The 20,344-nt window shown below is 32.1% G+C and overlaps 1 protein-coding gene across 4 annotated transcripts in view; it reads right to left on the bottom strand.

Moving 5' to 3' along the window:
* Hsepi (D-glucuronyl C5-epimerase) overlaps window positions 1-20,344 on the bottom strand; it is a 67,374-nt gene that overhangs the window by 25,505 nt on the left and 21,525 nt on the right. For all 4 annotated transcript variants that reach the window (XM_035374995.2, XM_035374996.2, XM_035374997.2 and 1 more), the window contains exons 3-4: window positions 19,519-20,075; window positions 1,565-1,798 (exon numbers count right to left, since the gene is read on the bottom strand). In XM_035374995.2, the coding sequence (XP_035230886.1) occupies window positions 1,565-1,798; window positions 19,519-20,075 (791 nt within the window). The remainder of the gene's footprint in view (window positions 1-1,564; window positions 1,799-19,518; window positions 20,076-20,344) is intronic.

Here is a 20,344-nt window from a genome sequence, read left to right on the forward strand (position 1 = left end):
GCGTGTGCAGCCAATCCCCGTCATGTGGTTTATGTAAAAACTGCTAGTGCGGCAGTGCACTCACTCACTTTGCCCTTAGCTGGAGCATAGGATTTTGAATTTTAGTTTAGTGGTTTTGTTATTCGTTTGGTTATTTCAGTTGTGTTTAAAGTTATGGTGTGTGTGAATAAAGGTTATGTTTAAGGAAAAGGAGTCACGTCAATTCAAGGATATACACCAAACACATAACCACCATGCCACTATACACATTATATTTCTTTGCATGGCCAATATTATACAGTTAAGATACTTAAACTGAAAATTAATTCATCTATAATTTTACCATAAATAGTGATAAATTTCATAATTATGTTAACGAGATAAAAGATGAGATTAGGCTCATTAGAAACTTAAATACTCTGCTAAACTTTATTTGAAGTTATTTGCCTCATATTTCATACTGTCTTATTTTAATCAATTAACTGCTCTATTTCTGGTGTTTAGTGATTAAGCTTATCTCTGGACCGTTAAAATTAAATAAAAGGTTTCCTTCATCTAAGCTGACATTAGTCAAATCAGCAAAGGTTAATGACCATGAACCATATGCTAAAGTAACTAATAATAAGCAAAAAATCAACATAATGTCAGTAAATTTTTGAACATTTAACAGAACTTTCTTTCTCAGCACGAGTGGAAACTTGACCACACTTTGTATCAATTTAAATCAAGTTTATTATATAGCAGACACAAATATTAAAAGTATATTATGAATTCTGCATAAAAAATAACCACGAAAATATCACTTCTATACTGGGGACAACTGAAAATGACACTGAGCACTGTTTAAAAAACAGGTTTATTGCATTTGAATATATACTGTTGTTTTACTCACTTTACCATTAACATTTTCAATTCAATGTATGCAATCCAGCAGTCATAGGACTAACAATTCTCAGTTTTAAGAATTTCCTTTACTTTTGAAGGGATCAAAGACATAAAATTGCAGAGAAGAATGGTGATGGAGAAACTTATGAGTAAAAGTTCCAAAGGCTATAATTTGAATTCATATAGAAAAATTAGGAACTAATTTTTTTTTAGGACGGCTGCAACAAAGTAGCTACCAATTTCATCAAATAAAGTAAAATAAGTTTACTAATTGGCTCTATACATCAAAATAAGAATACAAAAAATTGTATTCAAAGGAACAAATAAAAACTTCATGATGTATTTATTCCTTGTGTTCATCCAGTAACAGATTTTAAAATTATTTTAAGTGACCCAAACATTTCTGTTAAAATATATTATTTTGCATATATGTGTAGTTCTTGTACTTTTCCAGTACCCAAGTACAGTTTTCGCTTGCAAGAAATGTCTGAAGATAAAGGCCACTAATTTTTGCACATTTTTTATGCAATGTAAAATAAAAGACAATTTCATTTTAGCATATTAAAATTATAAAAGTTAGTTGACAATTTAAAATGGGCAAGAGAGCAAGATATTCTTGATGTATAATCTCTTATCCTCTCTACTTGCTCAATGACTCAAATACGGGGCTGAGGGGAGCCTGAATATTTACAATACATACCACTTGTCTTGAATTCCAAAACATTGCTTCCAGCAACAGAATCGAATATCATTTTATGGGAACTCTGCTCAGAATGCAACCATTTGCCGAGGAAAGTAGTTTCTCCATCATGTATGAGGACAACGGTAGGAGATCCTTCAGTCAAGTTTTTACTGAAATGGCTTAATCCAAATTGAGCTATTTGTATTGGATAAAAATGACCTCTTGTATCCCACTGAGTTGAGACAGGAACTCCTGCAAAATTTCAAAATATAGTTAATCTAATGTGAAGAGTAAATTTAGTAAGAAATTATTTTTATATGTTAGATCATTTCCAAATATATGGTAAAGACACTGCTAAACCACAAAGGGGTTCAACAATGCCTCCTAGTTGCCCTCCCTAAAGCTTTCTCCAGGGAAAAAAATGTTTGATATCGAGTTTCACAGCTAAGAAAAAAGAATTCTAAGAATACTAACCCATCCTATTCTAAGGGTTTTATTCCTATTCTAAGACCATTTTATTCTATACTATACCTATTCTAAGAATACGAATAGATTCTAGAATTACATCACAAGTAATATAGGGTTGAAGGGTTCATCCCCATTATATTAAAGGACTTTTAAAGACACCAATGAAAAAAAAATAAGGATTTATCAGCAAATAGAATTCAATAAATTAAAACCACAATCTGAGAAACTGCCTTCATTCTTTCAATACTATTCTGAGCATGAAACATATGTATAGTGTATGCATTATTATCAAGCACAATCTAATATTTAACACGAAACAATTTAATATGTATGATTATTAAACAGTCTAATATTTAACATAGCAAAAGCAAATTTGAGAATAAATCCTAGTCCCTAAAAAGCTTTTAAACCGTTAACATTAAATTATGAACTTCTTGAAACAGTTATAAAGTTATATTTTAGATTTACAATAATCATACATACTTTAAAGAAGATTTCCACTGATACAGAAGTCAGACAACAAAAATAAGCATTATATTTTCAAATTTTCACAGGACTAGTTTTGATGGTTTTACCAAACCATCATCCTCAGCTGCAAAAGCGCAAATGAACGAGATATGATATAATGAATAGATAAGATAAGAAAGCCTGGACAGCAACTAAGCTAGTGGCACCATCTGTTAGGCCAAAGGCAAAGATAGATTGGAATTAGGATCGTTAACTAGAACAGAAAGATTTTTTTTAAATGTGAAATGCCTCTAGAAAATCCAGTTATCCAATAGATGTTTTTCGAATAATTTTGGCAGCAGAAAAATTGAAAGTGTGTTTTCAGACTAACAATGCTGGGCAACAGAAGACTTTTGTGTTTCCATTTTTCTAACATATGGCTCATGTTCCTTGACTCGAAATTTTAAGGCTCTCTTAGTTTGGCCAATGTAAATTAAACCACACTGGCAAGGAATCCTATAAATACCTCAGGAATTCATATCCGGAATGGGGGTCCTTGAGTAAGGAACTTGGAATGTTATTGATGGGAGAATAAACGACCCGAAAGTTAAATTTCTGCAAAATATTTGCAACTTTATAGCTAATTGATGAAAAGAAGGGAATGACAACAGAATTTTTATAATCTCCTAAAACAAGAAACTCTCTGTAACCGCTTTTTCGCCTCTTTCTCCTTCTTCGATCAGTGACCCCGATTGTCCTCGCTCTGACCATCCCAAGGCTCTTAGCTAAACGCTTGGATTCAATACCTTACCTTTCCCGAGGACTGGTTCAGTCAACTGCGCCTCACTCCATCAGCTGTTTTGTCTCCATGGCAACCATCCACGCACTTAGCGTTCCGGTTGCCTCTCTTTTGCTACTGAGTGTAAGAAGTTAACTCACTCCGCGGGGCTAAACGCTTTCAATTGTGATAAACTCTTACACTCTCCTCCTGTGTCCTAACAAGAGGACTCTTAGCGATTCTTGACCTTAGCTTATCTGCTCTTTCATCAACTTTAGCGACTGCTTCTCTCTTATTTAACTCATTTATCTGAACAATGATGTGGAGGTAATTGCAATTAATTGCAAAGGTACTTCGTAATCCAAACGCCTTGGTCCTTGGTCCTAAAACAAGAGTATGTCTTTTAGTGTGTTGAGATGAGAATTTTTTAACTGCTTGATTAATAATGTTAGGTGAAAAGCCCCTGTCAATAGCTATTACTTTTAAATAATTTAGTTCTTCATCAAGGGACAGTTTGGAAGAGCAAACTTGAAGAGCACGGAAAACATAGGAATAAAATGAAGCTAACTTTTGTTTAGTCGGACGACATGATTTAAAGTGTGGTGGAAGGCAAACCGATGAAGGTTTACGGTAAACCGTAGTACTAAAGTTGGATGTGTTATGTGTGACCAGAATGTCAAGAAACGGAAGAGAATTGCAAGTTTCAAGTTCAAAAGCGAACTGAATAGCAGGATCAACAGAATTCATCGTTGAAAGAACTTTATTTATATCATCTTTATTACCTTCAAAGAGGGTAAAAGTATCGTCTACGTAGCGGAACCATACCGGGAAGTTTAAAGTTTCAAACAATTTTGATTCATAATAATGCATGTAGACATCAGCCAGGATGGGACTGAAAGGGGCTTCCCATGGCTAATCACTCAGTTTGTAATATTTATTTTGGAAAACAAAATGTGTTTGTTTCAAACAGAGTTGAGTGAGAGAAATTAGCTCATCAATTTCCATGCAAGAGAAATGAAATTCGTGAAGTCTGATTCGTGAAGACATCTTAATGCACCCTCCGCTGGAACATTAGCGAATAACGATTTTACATCAAAAGAAACTATCGGTCAATTTCTAGGAAAAATGTTTTTAAACTTTTTTACAAACTCTATTGAATTTTTTTGCCTAATAGAGTGGAAAACCTAGAAACTAAATATTTAGCCAACGGATATGAGGCAGCACCTAAATTTGATACAATAGGGCGGAAAGGAATACCATTTTTATGAATTTTGAGAAAAGCATATAATCTGGCACAATTCGCAACAGATGGGATAAGCAAACGTTTTAAGTTGCGTGAAAGGATTTGTGAAGATTTGATTGGAGTTTTTATTTTTGACAGGTCCGAATGTGAAGGATCTTTAGGAATCGGATTATATGGTCCTTCGTTTAAGAGCTTAGTGACACCATCGATGGAAGTGTTCTTATCCATGACGACTATCTGGCCACATTTGTCGGCCTTTGAAATGATAATATCCAGGTTAAAATTAATTTCACGCATTGTAGCTCTTTCTCCCATGGTTAGATTTGGTTTCAAAGGTTTATTATTGAATTTCACATTATGAGCGATAAGATGACTAATAATTTCTTTCTGTGAATCTGAAACTTTGCTGAACTTGAAAGCTTTTCCGATAGGAGCCAAAATCTTTGGAATCGAGGGTGTACAGGTTTGTAAGAAGTTAAAATTATATTTTAGAATTCTCTCTTGTTCTTCTGATAAACTAACATTAGAAATATTAACTATTGGCTTAATGTTTACAATGGAAAGATTTTTTGAACTACTTGAACTGGAAGACTGTAAAAGAAGTTTTTTGAATTTAACTACAAGGGTGTTTTATGACGGTTAACTGCATTCTCTGTTCTAGACTAAGACTTTTGTTCAAGGGCAGTGAATTTTGGATATGAATTAGCAAGTTCCAGATGAAGCTCATGTTCAATTTTCAAATCAATACAGAGCTCATGTTCAATTTTGGATACTTGTTGACGTGTATCCCTTATAATGGATCGAAGCAAGGCCATCTTGCAGTTTAACAGAATTCTTGAAACGCAACTGGAACATTTTTGAGTAGATTTGATTTGAATGAAATTGGTGATCAGTTTTTTACATTTACACTTAAGTAAAAAGTCAAGCTGCTTCAGGAATTTTTGTCATTTCAGGCATAATTTAGTGAAACAATTAATGGATGAAAGCATGATAAACAATGCAGAAAATCAAACTAAATTAACTAACCAATAATAAAGCATGCACAAAACAGCAGAAAAATTTCACACTGAAATGAATAGAAAACAAAATATCTGCAACTAAAATGCATGAAATCAGATAAGCAAAGCACAATATTCAAATATGTGAAACACAAGTAGAACTTAAAAATTGCAAAAAAGTACTTACAGAAACTCATGCAACCACACGATGGCGGTTACACCACATGCAAAAAAGGAAGCGAAAAATAAGCCGTTTGCGACTTCGAAACACATACAATCGCAAGATGACAAAAACCACGTGGAAAAAAAGAAAGCACATACTAAGCCTGTTTGGGGCTTCTAAAATTAAGATACAATATCACCTTGAACAAATATAAATCAGCGTTATATTTTTAAATTTTCACAGGACTAGTTTCAATGGTTTGTGCAAAAAAAAAAGGAAGTGAAAAATAAGCCTTTTGCGGCTCCGAAACACATACAATCGCAAGATGACGAAAGCAATGTGGAAAAAAGAAAGCACAAAATAAGCCTGTTTGGGGCTTCTAAAATTAAGATACAATAACACGCCGAACAAATATTAATTTAGAAGTCAAACAACAAAAATCAGCGTTATATTTTAAAATGTTCAGAGGACTAGTTTCGATGGTTTTACCGAACCATCATCCTCAGCTGCAAAAGCGCTAATGAACAAAATAAGATAAGAAGGCATGGACAGGAGATTAAGCTACTGGCGCCATCTGTTGATGAAACCAGAACTAAAACAATTTTTCTGCTGCAAAAACATCTTCCATTGGTGAACTGGATTTTCTAGAGGCATTTCACATTAAAAAAAATCTTTCTGTTCTAGTTAATGACCCTAATTCCAATCCATCTTTGCCTTCTTTAAAGATATCATGTTTTAGTTCTGGTTTCATCAACAGATGGTACGAATAGCTTATATCCTGGCCAGTCTTTCTTATCTTATAGAATCATTACATCTTATTTCGTTCACTTGCGCTTTTGCAGCTGAGGATGATGGTTCGGTAAAACCATCGAAATTAGTCCCGTAAAAATTTGGAAATATAACGCTGATTTTTTGTTGTTTGACTTCTAAATTAACTATATAATTGTATCCTGACCCAGGGAAAAAATTTCTCGAGTTCCCTAGTTTCTCATCTGAAATTAACAAAGACGATATACTAAACCATAAAAGCATGATTTCAAATCAGCAGGATCTCCAGTCCTCAAACAGACGGACCTAAAGTGCATTTCTAATTCCCATGTTTATAAGTGAGCTTTCCTTTTGTGTGATTCTATCACAACCTCTTCGTGGAGATCGCATGACTCCAACTTGACAAATTAGCTATGAATAACCTCTTATCATTTTCCCTGCATTCTAGGATTTTGGAAAATATGAAGCAACAGGTGTCTTTCAGGGCTTACATACCATATTTAACCCCTACAAATTGTGTAACGTTTTGACACTAGACGGCAATTTTAGAATCGATGAGTCTTTATCTGGGGAAAGAGTGAAGTGGTGAAATTAAAATTTTAGTTAAACAGAAACGAATGAGAAACTCAACTGGAGTAAGCAAATAATAAAAAGAAACTAAAATGCTTTTATTCATTTCTAGCACAAACTCCCCATCTCCCATAAACATAATATTGAATCTTAAACAACTTGTAAATTAATCATACACAAATTATTACATCATAAACAATTATAATATAAAGAAATTCCATCATCTCACAGAATAGAGAAAGAGAAGCCTGGTTCATCCCATCTATTCCTGTTGTACCCTCAGTATGGGCGTCAGTATATTTTATATACCGTTCATTAAAGTTGTATAAATAATCTTTCAATTATCAGTTCTGACAGAAATGCAGTAAATAAGATTTAGCATGTATACCTCATATATTTGCAGATTTTGAATTTTTTTCTTCTCCTTCAATAGAATTTATGAATCTTTAAACATGGCAGTTCTTTAACAATAATCTGTAACATATCATTTTGCAAACTTATTACTTTCCAACTGAAGGTCTCTCTCTGATGGAAGCTCTTAATTATACAGCCACATGGATTTTGAAATATGGAAAAGTCTTTTGAACTTGCTTCAAGATTTAAAAAAAAAAAAAAAAAAAAAAAAAAAAAAAAAAATGCTGTTGTAACTGTAATTTAAGTTTAGAAAATACATCTGCTGCAATTTTCTTCAGGGAGGGGACTTCAAATATTTTCAGTTTTTTTTTTTTTTTTTTTCCCCAGCATGTAAAATAATCAAACTTGTTTAATGTGATTTGTGTTTCTATGAGAGAAATTTTCAGCAATATAACTTTATGATATGTACATTTCACATATGTGCACTCTCTACCCTGTAATTTTAAATTAAATTTTTTAAGATATCCCATGAATTCTGTAACAAATGCTAATTTCTATAACACTCATTGATCAATAATAGCAATTGTGATCAGTTTTCTCATTTAGAAAAATTTCTACTACTTCTCCAAGTTAAAAAAAATTACAATAAATCTTTTCCATTACTGAGTCATCTAACTGCTGATCTACTGAGGTATTTCCAGCAAAAAGCCTGCTGGCGAATAACACAATCAATTACCAGATGTTTTGAGCATTTAGCTTCTTCGTAAGCATTAAAAATTCCTCCAACTAATCCTCTCCCCGTTCCCCACATATTTTTACCATTACCAGTTGTGACATGTTTTAAATGATTCCATTATAAACTGTGCTGTATTAGTGCTTTCTCAACTTTGTGGAAAATTCATAACTTTTCAACTCAACTATCGGCAGTTGCATTAGAGCAAATAATTTTATTTATTAAAAATTTTCTCACATTGAAAAATATGAAGACATGGGCCAGACATGACCTGAGTGCTGTAGTTTGTTGACCCCTGCTTTACGCTACAAGCAAGAAATTCATCAGTTCGTATTAAAAAGCTGCATCCAAAGGCACACTGTTACAAAAGGTGAATCTTCAGCTGCATATCCTACAAATGGTAAATTTTGCTGCACTGAACTCATAAATACCATTCTGGTATTTCTTACATTGAATAAGGATGTTACTTCATGTAATATTATTAGTTATTTATGTAAGGATGAACAGTTCTGATCAGATGTTGCTGGTCACAGCTATCAAGTAATCTTAGCTGGCCACTGCACTGTCCAACACACACACTGTTGCCAACAATTTTTTTGGAAAGAACAGTCCTTTAATCAGCTTTCCTGCCCTTGTCCTTTGAGCTCAGTAAAAATGGCAAAGTCCTTTATTTCAAAATTAAAAATCTCTCATGGCTCTCTTGCATTTAGCATCATAATTTGAATAGCTAGCACAAGAAGGAGACCAGCCAGTGAGAGGATTGCTTGTGATCTCTGCTCAGTGATGCAACTCTCCCAACATAGCAACCCAATGAAAGGATCTCGATATAAAGAATTTTTTGGATCTCATCTATATACGAAAAAATTAGAAAATGCAGAATCTCAAAATATTATTAACAACTTTCTATTGCTCCTTTCTTCAGAAATTATTTAGAACAAAACTTTGATGAAAATTTTACACTTGGGAAGTTGTCAATTCCGAGTCTGTTACACAAATACTTTCCAACCTAATAGAAATTTGTTGAAGTTGACTTTTTTTGATGAATTAACATGAATTCAAAAATACTTTGACTCTATTCAAAGTTCCGAACATTTTATCAGATCCAAAATATCAAGCAGCAACTGGTACATGATTTTATATAATGCTGAATACAAATGTACAGATATTTTAAAAATGGGTTTGTATGCGTTTTCAATTCCTGCAGCATCAATATACTGTGAAAGAATTTTTAGTGTCATGCCAACTAAATGGAAAAATGAATAAAATAGGTGTTCGGCTGAACTTGAATTGCTTATATATTTTAATTTGCAAGAAAATTGTTCAGAATTTGCAGGGGGAAAAATAAAAGTGATGCATATTTTCTCATAAAAGTAATGCACATTTCAAGTTTACCAAACCAGAACAAATAAAATTTTAAAAATTAAGTTTACTTTCAAAAGCCTCAAATATTTGTTTAATTAACAATGTTTTTAATTAACGACTTAAATTCTGAATTCTGTCATATGCACTTAGTAAAATTTTTCTTTTCTGTTGCATTTGCTTCCTTGACATAGTCTGATAAATAGCCAAGTCATGTATATTATCAATTGGGACAGCGGTCAATACTCACAGAATATTTTTCATATTATTTTCATTATCAGATTCACTGAAGAGATTACTGCATGTTTTAGCACTCTTTTGAACTGACAATTTGTTAATTGAATATTACTACAGTCAAAAGTCGTTAATTCGGACACCCATAATCCGGAATGATCTATAATCCGGACCTCAAAGCTAAAAACTTTCTGCGCATGCGCCGCGTTGACACATGCGCATAGGTATTTACGCGTGCGTGTAAGACCTTTACGACTGCGCATATGCATGTGCGAAAGCGCAGAATACGTTTTCGCGTGCGCGTTTAATGTACAACTGACGGTATAAGCTAAAATTATCTATTTCATTTAATGTTGATGATTGCGTTGTTCCTTAATCTTTGAATTGGATGCAACTTATTATTTTTTGCAGACTGTAAGAGCACTGTTATAAAAGTAAACTTTAACTTTTGATTATGTCAAATAGAATTTCCGATGCTGGAGCTCCCAAAGGATCTACAAAACGAAAGTATGTTTCGATGTCCATCAAACAAAAAGTGAAATTGCTGCAAAAAAATGGATAAAGATATGAAGAAGGTGACAGAGAGGTTAGTGAAAACGAAAAAATTTCAACTGACAAGTTAGTCGGTATTCTCGACACAGCAATTACGGGACTTGAACAGCGGAATTTTGTAACTGAACAAGAAATTGTCTGTTTATAGAATTAAAAAGAAAGTATTATCACATAAAACGAAGCAACTTAAACAACTTACATTGAAAGAAATGTTTAATAAAGTAAACAAATAAATATTAAGCTTTTTTTTTTTGTAAATTTTGATACCCTTTAGATCAAGGATGTCAAACTCGCGGCCCACAACAAATATTTTTGCGGCCCCGGTTAATATATCAGCAAATAATAATATACTATAATAATAAAATAACATATCGACGAAGAAAAAAATGAAATGTTTACTGCTAAGTAATTAATGATAATTTATTCAGTGTTGTTAGATTACTCACAGCGAGCTGACACACACACTACTTAAATTACAAATGCGTGTGAGTAGCTTGCGTTCAGCTACCTTCGGCTTTTGGGGGACACGTGCACTCAGAACTTGTACGCATCCCCCGATAGCCGAATGTGGCCGAACTCATGGTCTCAGTTTTCCAATCATAGTTTTGTACGATATATTGGTGCATGCATTTGCATGCACTTTGCTTTATTATTAATTATTACTTAATTCATATTGTTACGGTTTTCATAGTTATTTATTTAGAATTGTAATTAGATTTGCTTCATGTTGCCTTAGCAACGCACACGATTTTTGAAAAGACAGCTGTGTTGGAAGGTTAAAAATAGAACAGCGCGTGCATTTAATACCTAATAAATAAATATCTCGTAATTGCTGTTGCCATCCACAAAAATCCAGATATTTATAGATGTTTCCAGTATATTCGAGAAATTAATTATAAAGCTTATAAAAGCCGAGAACAAACAACTCATCTCAGTAGTAGCTGTAGTTCTAGCGAACTGTTTGTTTACTTAATGCTGTGATTGATTTGTAGCAATTTCGCTGAGATACAATTAGTTTCTCTGTTTTGAATTGATTTTTGCTAAACGTTTGACATTTTGTGATATTGTTAGAATATTTTTGAAGAAATATTTCAGCATTTTGATTTATCTCTTGTGGAAAGAATAAATTTTTGTTAACTTTTTAACGTTAACCGTGTTTATTCCAGCCCTTTGTATTCAGTATGTCTATATCAAAACCAAGTTTTAGTAAAATTAAACGAAAAATTGCTGACGAACATAGAATATTCAAAGTAAAATGGGAATTAGAATATTTTTGCTGTGAAATAAAAGATAAAATAATCTGCTTGATATGTAATAATACTATTAATGTACCAAAGTTATATAATATTAAACGTCATTACGAACAACACAAATTGAAATATAACAATTACGAAGGATTAATGAGAGAAGAAAAGTTGAAAGAGCTCAAGTTAGGAGTGAAAAAGCAACAGTCCATGTTTAGTAAAGTATTGTAAGAAAGTGAAGCGGCGGTACATGCAAGCGACGTCTTGTCTGAGTTGATAGCTAAACATTCGAAGCCTTTTACTGACGGTGATTTCATCAAGGAATGCCTAATGAAAGCTGGAGAAATTGTTTGTCCCAGAAATGTGAAGGCTTTTCAATCAATTTCATTGTCTCCAAATACAGCTGCGGAAAGAGTTACTGATTTAGCCGCGAATTTAAGCGATCAAAGCAAAATCATCTAGTTTCGAAAGTTTCTCCATTGCCTGTGACGAGAGCACGGACATTAGTGGCAGAGCTCAATTAGCAGTGTTTCTTCGTTATTGTGACAAGAATTTTAACATTTTTGAGGAATTACTGGAATTAATACCGATGCCTGGTACTAACACAGGAGAAGATATATTTACTTGTGTTTTTGGACTTCTGCAGAAATACAATCTACCTTTGGCAAAATTAAATTCTGTAGCTACAGATGGCACTCCATCAGTGACCGGGAAAAAGAAGGGCTTTGTACCATTACTAAGAAAAAAACTTAGTGAAATTCATGGTTCAAACATTCATCATATGCATTGTATTCTACATCAAGAAGTTCTATGCACGAAAGTAATAAATATGGAGAATGTTTTGTCATATATTAAAAAAGTTATAAATTTTATAAGATCTTGAGGTTTAAATCAGCGTCAATTCACTGCTTTCTTAAGTGAGTTAGATAGTGAATATTCGCGTTTGTCCTACTATGCCGAGGTACGTTGGTTATCTTGCTCCAAGATTCTCAAACAGTTCTGGGATTTGAAAGAAGAAATATGTCAGCTTTTAAAAACGAAAAATCAAGACATAAGTTTGTTTTACGATCCAATATGGATACAAGATTTATCTTTCTTAGTTGATATAACCACACACTTAACCGATTTAAATTTATCGTTACAAGGAAAAGATAATATCATTACGAACATGTTTGACATAATTAAAGCATTCAAATGTCAACTAGTTCTTTGGGAAAAACAACTTAAAAGTGAAGTTTTGGCACATTTCCCAATGTGCAGCATGAACAAATCAAGTTTAGATGATACTTATTCGTATCAAAAATACGCAGAAAAAATTGCAAATTTAACAACTGAATTTGAAACGAGGTTTAATGATTTTAGTTCCCTCGAAGACAAATGTTTTTTGTTTTCTTCGATTTTCTCAATAAGTATTGACTCAGTACCCAGCCATATGCAAATGGTGGTGATCGAGATTCAATGCAACTCAAATTTGAAAGCAAAATTCATTGAAGTGGGCGTGCCTGAATTTTACAAATATTTACCAGCCAGGTTTGAAAATACTCGAAAATTCGCATATGAAATTATTTCCATGTTTGGTAGCACTTATCGGTGCGAGCAGTTATTTTCAGTCATGAAAGGTAATAAAGTCTCCTATTAGAAACCGTATTAATGATGCTCACCTTGGGTCAGCGTTGAAATTTATCACTGCAAACAAAGCAGAGAAGAGATGTCAAGTATCAGGACGTAAACATTAAATTTTTCTTGTTCTTCTATATAAATATATATATATATATATATGTTTATTATTGTATTATTCGAAATAAATCTACGTTTCTATAAATATTGATTTTTTTTTTGCGGCCCGCCTAAAGTTAAACCTTGTTTGTTTGGCCTAAGTGTACCTATGAGTTTGACATCCCTGCTTTAGATAATAATTGTTCTTTATTTCATAAATTACAGTTTCATATTTTTAATTTTAGAATTTCTGCATGCCATCTTACGAGATTCAAACTGATGATCTATAATCCAGAAAAATCGATAATCCGGAATCGCTGAAGTCCCGATGAGTCCGGATTAATGACTTTTGACTGTATATGGAAAGCAGCTTCTTTTATACTTTGATATATATTACTGCATATAAGCAAGGAAGACATTATTTTTTAAATATTTTCCAATTATATGCACTTTCTGAATATAAACAAATTTAAAAGTACCTTCTGCTATAATTTTAAAGTAAAAGAGACCTCTTACTCTGAATCTAAGAACCAACAATCTAAGCTTTCATACTGGTCTCTGGGAGAGATGACAAACCCAGCGACATCATATAACATCTAGCAAGCTCCTAAGATGCCAATTGTTAGCATCTTTTCCTGAATAGGGATGAGCCAGCCTTGATTTTTTTAAAGAATCAAGAAATTTCACAAGCTCCAAACTCTCCTCACTAAAACAATTTTTAGTTTACAAATGGGAAATTGAATGTTTGTAAGAAATCAATCATACTCTACATCAGGGTTTCTTAAAGTTTTTTCAGTCACGACCACCTTTTATCACGAGATTTTTTTCATGACCCCCAGAACCCCATAATATTTACATAAATTTTGTGGGACCCCCATAAGCATTGCGCAAATCCGACACACACGTGGGTGAAACTGTCAATTTTTTTTTACTTGTACTGTAATATACTATTGCAGTTTAAGGTCATTAACTTTAATCTCTAATTTTAAGACATAGAACAAAGTGAAAATTTTAAATAAGCAAGAGACGAAATGACAGTGTCACGTGCAAAGCAAGTAAAATGAACGTTTCCATTCTAAAAAGAATGCGTCAAAATGTTTTCCTTTGTCTGTATTGTATTGTCTTATTTTTATCTATTTTCAGATACATTGTGTAAAAATTTTTCGTAATTGTAAAATTATTATAACAAGTTAAAGAAATATCAAAACTGCTAAATGTTTTGGCAACCCCTGATGGGTCTCACAGTTTAAAAAACACTGCTCTACATAATTAGTAAGGGAAAGTAACTTTAACACTGATTCTGAATCTGTGAATTTCTAAGAGGATTTTACTTTGACATTTCCTCTGATAAAGCCAATGCAATGATAAATATTAATGAAAGGTTTATGGACAATTTCATTCTATTTCAATGAAAGGCATGCAATGAAATTAAAATTAATAGTAATGAAGTTTATTACCCTGAGAATAAAATTCTTAGCTATAAAAATTATGCTTTTTGAAAAAAGGAGACTGTTTAATACGAATAAAGTAATCGATTGGAATTCCAATACCTCTGATAAAGTAATTAACTACTAACACAATAATAAAAAAAATTTGCACATAAGACCATCATCAAGAAATTCACCCAGTCTAAATTACACTTAATTCATAATAAATTCCTCTTCATTTTTGTTTTAATTTGTAACTCTGAAAATAGCACATTTGGTCATTGTAATTATTCTTGTTACTTAGGATAGTAAATACTTAAGCCTCTAAAGGAGGTATTTACTTGATTTGTAAATATAAACACGTAAATAATCGCTGTTAACAGTAGGCCATTTCAATTCCAACCATATCATATGCCAAATAAGTGAAGCCTTCTTACTATAAACGTACTATTTTTCTCCCTCCCATAACTTTCCTCCTGCTCCTCCAGCCAGTTAATTTTGCATTTTTTATTCTATTATGTTAATTTATACAATAGTATGAAATTATTTTCCATTTTTACTAGACAGCACTCGCACTACTTAACTTGTATAGTTCTGACCTTACAATCATTCAAAATTTTTTACATCATACAGGTTCTTTTAGGGAATAAATTAAATTCTCCATTTTACTTTAATTAAACATTAGTACCAATTTATACAGCACATTACTTTTCATAATTTAAAATGCCTTAATTTAAACAGTAATATTTTTCCAGTATTACTACTCAACTTTGCACTACTTAACTTGAGTCTTTTCAAATTTCTCAATTTTTTGGATGTTAAGTATCGTCACATTACACGCAGCATTCGGTATACTTTTTTTTTTTGGAAATATTATGTAAAATTAATTCTTATTTTTGGTTTTCCTTTACTGCTGCTTTATATATTATTTTACTTTTTTAGCCTAAACGGGCATTAGCCCAGAAGGGCTATTAGTCACAAAATAGCATTTTATGTTGAATTACTAGGAAAGTCTGAATCTCTTTTCAAATTGTTGCCACCAAATATTATTGCCCTATATTATATTTAAGGAAATAATGAAGAATCTGGATGAATGTATGCATGTTTCTCGCACTGTGAAAAAACGACGGTACCAAGAGCCATCAAATTTTAAATAACATAATCCTCCACCTGAACATGAAGCACCTGAAAGCCTAAATTTTGAATTTCAAATTTGTTTTATTATTTTTTTTATATTTTGTACAACTTTAACGAATTTTTGGTTAACAGATTCAATGATTTCAAAGCGAGCAATGGTAACACAATACAGAAAAAAACATTTTTATTTCTAGGACGCAAATTCTAAACATATGCTGTTTTTAAATATTTTGTGATACTACTGATTTGAATTTCATTTTATGTGGTGTAGGTGCAAAGAACATCATATTTAATAAATAAAGATAACACAGAAAAGGGTTAAAAAAGCCTCTTTGAATGTAATGTAAAATCTGACAACTTCCAGTTTTTCTTTTTTTCTTTTTAATTACGCTTTTGTATGTAGTAACTTTATGACAATTTGCTTTGGATTTCAATAATGCTCATTATTTTTTCACTTGTTTTGACTTTGCCTTCTAGGTGCTTCATCTAAATTAAATTTTATTTTGCAATTTACAATTCCACATAAATTAGGTTGATGGTGTATAAATTATGCATTTTGATTTTACAAGTTAGCTGTTTCTTTTAAAATGTTATTAAATTGTTTGTTCTCTTACATTTTGTTTAACTTTTGGTTTTCAACAATTTCCATAATTTTTTTTTTAATTCTTGGTTTTCAACAATTTTCATTTTGCAGAAGCTTGGGGAGATGTTGAAATCCTTTTCATGTTTATTATTATTATTATTATTATTATTTCCTCTTTGATGTAAAAAAAAAATTACTCTGAAATTTAGTTTTAACAACTCCACATTTACAAAATTTGACCAATTCTGCCTTAATAATAAAGAATCTGGATGTATGTATGTTTCAATTTAGCTAAAATTAACTTACAATTTTAGGTTTTTTGGGGGGAAGAGGGGCAACTTGTGCAATATACTATTTTGCTTTTCCAAGTTACTAATTTAAAAAAAAAATCATATCCTGAATAAGTAAATTTTCCTCTTAGTAAAAATATTTGACTCTTAATATTTTTTTTATATTGTGTAATAAATTTTGAGTCACACCGGAGCAATTATTTCTTAATGAATGTATTTAAACAACATCACATTTTATCATTTAAAAAAATATTTCAGTTTTCAAAAAAATTTTTTTGTATTGATTTAGTCTCATTTAATTGAATTTTTCTAAAATTATTTCTCTTAATTTTCTTTTTCATCCAGGATAATTCAGAAACATGGCTCTCTTGAAAATTCTTTCAGCTGCTTCTTGACACAACCCACAGAATTTTCAACCATTGTTTAATACTGTGTGAATTTTACTTTATATTGTATTAATTTACTTTTACTTCCTTTTTGGATTAAAATCTTTTAGGATGCATTTTGTACTTTCTTAGTAAATTTACCACTACAGAAGGATACTAATTTTGTATAATTTAACCCATTCCTGATAATTTCATTAATTTTGCACTGCAGTAGGGATTGTTTTAATTTTCTAATAGATATTTTTAATTTTGAAACCCTTTCATTTAAATTCTTGTTTCTCACCTACAACTACTTATCAGAGTGAGATTTCAGTATCGCGTTTTATGTATGTAAATGACGTAGAACCAATATTTAAACTTGCTTGTGTTGAATGGAAAGAGAGTGACAGCGCAGGGCAGAGCGCTTTTATTCCGCATCAGATAAAAGAATGTCTGGAACAACAAAAGGAAACTATGAAGAATCAAGATGGTAGAATGGGATATTTCACTCACTTTCATCAGTCGGCGAAGAAAGATGAAATGAATGAAAATAGACCAGCAATGTGAAAAAAGTTGGATCAGTAAGGTAGTAGGTACTTCAAATAACTAACAAAATGTTAGGTTAGAATATCCGAAGGATATCTGTGTTTCCTCTAGGAAAAGGTGAGCATCGCAAAGAGCTGATACAGCTGTTTGGCTGTAATAATACAGAAAGGAAAAAAAATTGTTGCATGTTTTTTTTATATAATTTTGTATAGTAGCAATTTGAAGATCTCTGTGAATATATGAATTTGGGATGAACCAGGGTGCATTAATAATTTCACGAAGGGTTTTAATTTGAATAACTTGGATCTTTTTTATGTGGGTTTTAGCAGCGCGCCCCCATACCGGACTGGCGTAAAGTAAAGTAGGTCTAAGGATGGACTTGTATAAAATAAGCTTATTGTTGATAGCCAGATTGCTATGTCTGCAAAGGAGAGGATGCATAGTAGCTATTGAGATATTGAATTTCCTGACAGTTTCGTATAAATGTTGCCGAAAAGTGAGTTTTTTGTCAAGTGTGACTCCGAGATACTTCAGTTGATCCGTCCACTGAATTTCGTCGTCAAAGAAGATGGGATTAGGCGGAAGGAAGTTTGTTTGTCCTTTTCTGAAAATAATGGCTTTGGTTTTGTCAGTGTTAACGGCAATTGTCCACAGCATCATCCGGTTTTCAAGAAGCTCCATATAGTTTTGTAGAGAAATTTATATAGTATTGATGGTTGAAGCTTGAGATAGGATAGTGGTATTGTCGGCAGGAAAGTTCAGTCACTTCCGTAGAAGAGCTCAGAAGTTCTCAGTAGAGAGTGTTCTGCCTTTGGGCCATATCTTTGCTTTAAGCCTATCTTATGTGCCTGTTAGTATTTGCTTGTGAGGTTTAATTATGGGGTAACTTAGTTATCTTTGCACAGCTTTAGCTAAAGTTTAGCTAGTTAGAATTAGTTTAGTTTCTTATTGTCTACCTTAAGTTAAAGCCCACATGGAGACTTTCCTGTAAGCCCAAGAAGGGGCCATGCGTGTGTTTTGAGTCAATAAAAGGGTACTTTATTTAACCCTTCTTTGGAATTACATTTTATAGTTGTGAGAAGACCAGCGAACAGTCGCTAGACAGTTCCTTAAGGTTCTAGTAGCCAAGGACACGTACATTAACTAGAACATTATTTATTACTTTTAGAATTTTAATTTCTGACCTAGTATATATATACAATCTTGTAATTCAGATTCCCCCCTTTCTCTGCTTCTAAAGAGCCAAATGAGTGTCTTAAGAGAAGAGAAAACATACAGCAGCTAAGAAGAAAGTTTACAAGTTTAGGAGCTGTATCAATGCATGCACAAAATGGAAACAGGTAATCTTAAAATGCTAATCGAGTAATGTACAATATAAGGGCATAAAAAGCATGCCTGAATTATAAACGTGAATTGTTACAAACTATTAAACACATCAAAATGATTCAAGCATTAAAATGTGGTTAGACAGCTTAATTTTTATGGCTGTAGGATACAGAAAAATGTCAGAAATTCCTCAATACGAAGCTTGAGACGCTGAACAATCACTTCAGTTTTGCTGAAAAGCTATCTTAGCAAATCATAACAGTTTCAAAGTGTTTATCTTATGATGGATTTATTTTTCAAGTCTAGCACATTATGCATGATGAATGAGTGAAAATCCTCAGCACTCACTGCAACAGTAAATCTATAATTCAACAGATTTTTAATGAGATCAAAAGAAAGATTAAACTTTTCTAAGAATAAAACTTTTATAACTGAAAGGATACATAGTACCAAAAAATACTCAGTTTTGTGTGCTAAAGATATTTAGCTATATTCAGTTTTGCACCTTCAGTCTGATAAAGAGAAAAAAAAAATTATTAATAACTAGTGAAATACTGTTCACTTGGGAACAGCCTCAGAAAAGTACATTAATACTTTAAATTTAAAATCAACAATGCAACATTTAAATAGAGATGAGAACAAATTTTTACTTAAAAAAAATAACAACATACCTTCAATGCCACTGATACATTTCACTCGATCTCGTACTTCAACATTATAGTTTTCAAACCAAAGGAAAACTTTGCTAGGATCATACTTTTGTTTTGGAAAATACACTTTTGAGTAACTATGTTGCCAATCAAAGCGGTTAACTCCATTATGTTTAACAATTTTACCATACACTTCAAAGTACTTTTGAATAAATGAAAATGGAATAAACACTTCACCATTATCTTGTCTACATGAAATAGTATATTCATCGTTTATCGAGCATTCTATCTCTTCTAATGTCCTCAATTCATTTCGTAAATCAACATGTTGTCCAACATCAAGTAGGTTATCATCAGAATTGTTCTCATCAAGACGAAACAGATCTGCATTTAAAAGTTCCGGTTTTTTCATCTGTGAAGAGAAATGTTGGCAAGGCTCTATAATTCGCCATTGTTTTTCGCTGATGCTAAGAGTAGTACCACAGTTAGTCCAATAGGAGAGAGAGGTAACAATGACAACTATGGTAAATACCACCAACAGTAATTTGAGGCTGATCCGTACCCTCATCGGTGAATCACTGTAAGAAAAGAAACATTTAACACTAAGACATCAACAATAAAATCTGCAAAAAACATATTAACATGTATTCAATTTTTAGCAGGAAATTATTAAATTAAGAAAAACCAAAATTAAATGATGTCACAAAATAAACATGACCTCAGATTTTAGAGAATTGTTTTGCCTACCCTTTTCCTGATCAACAACTCTTAATTTTTTTTTTAACGTATCACTAAGCAATTAAAATTAGTAAATATATTTCAATCATTAGTTGTTTTTTCTAAAGCA

The sequence above is a fragment of the Stegodyphus dumicola genome, chromosome X1 (assembly GCF_044657685.1).
Source record: "Stegodyphus dumicola isolate Sdum_Otavi_A_Nest chromosome X1, ASM4465768v1".
Classification (NCBI taxonomy): Eukaryota; Metazoa; Arthropoda; class Arachnida; order Araneae; family Eresidae; genus Stegodyphus; species Stegodyphus dumicola.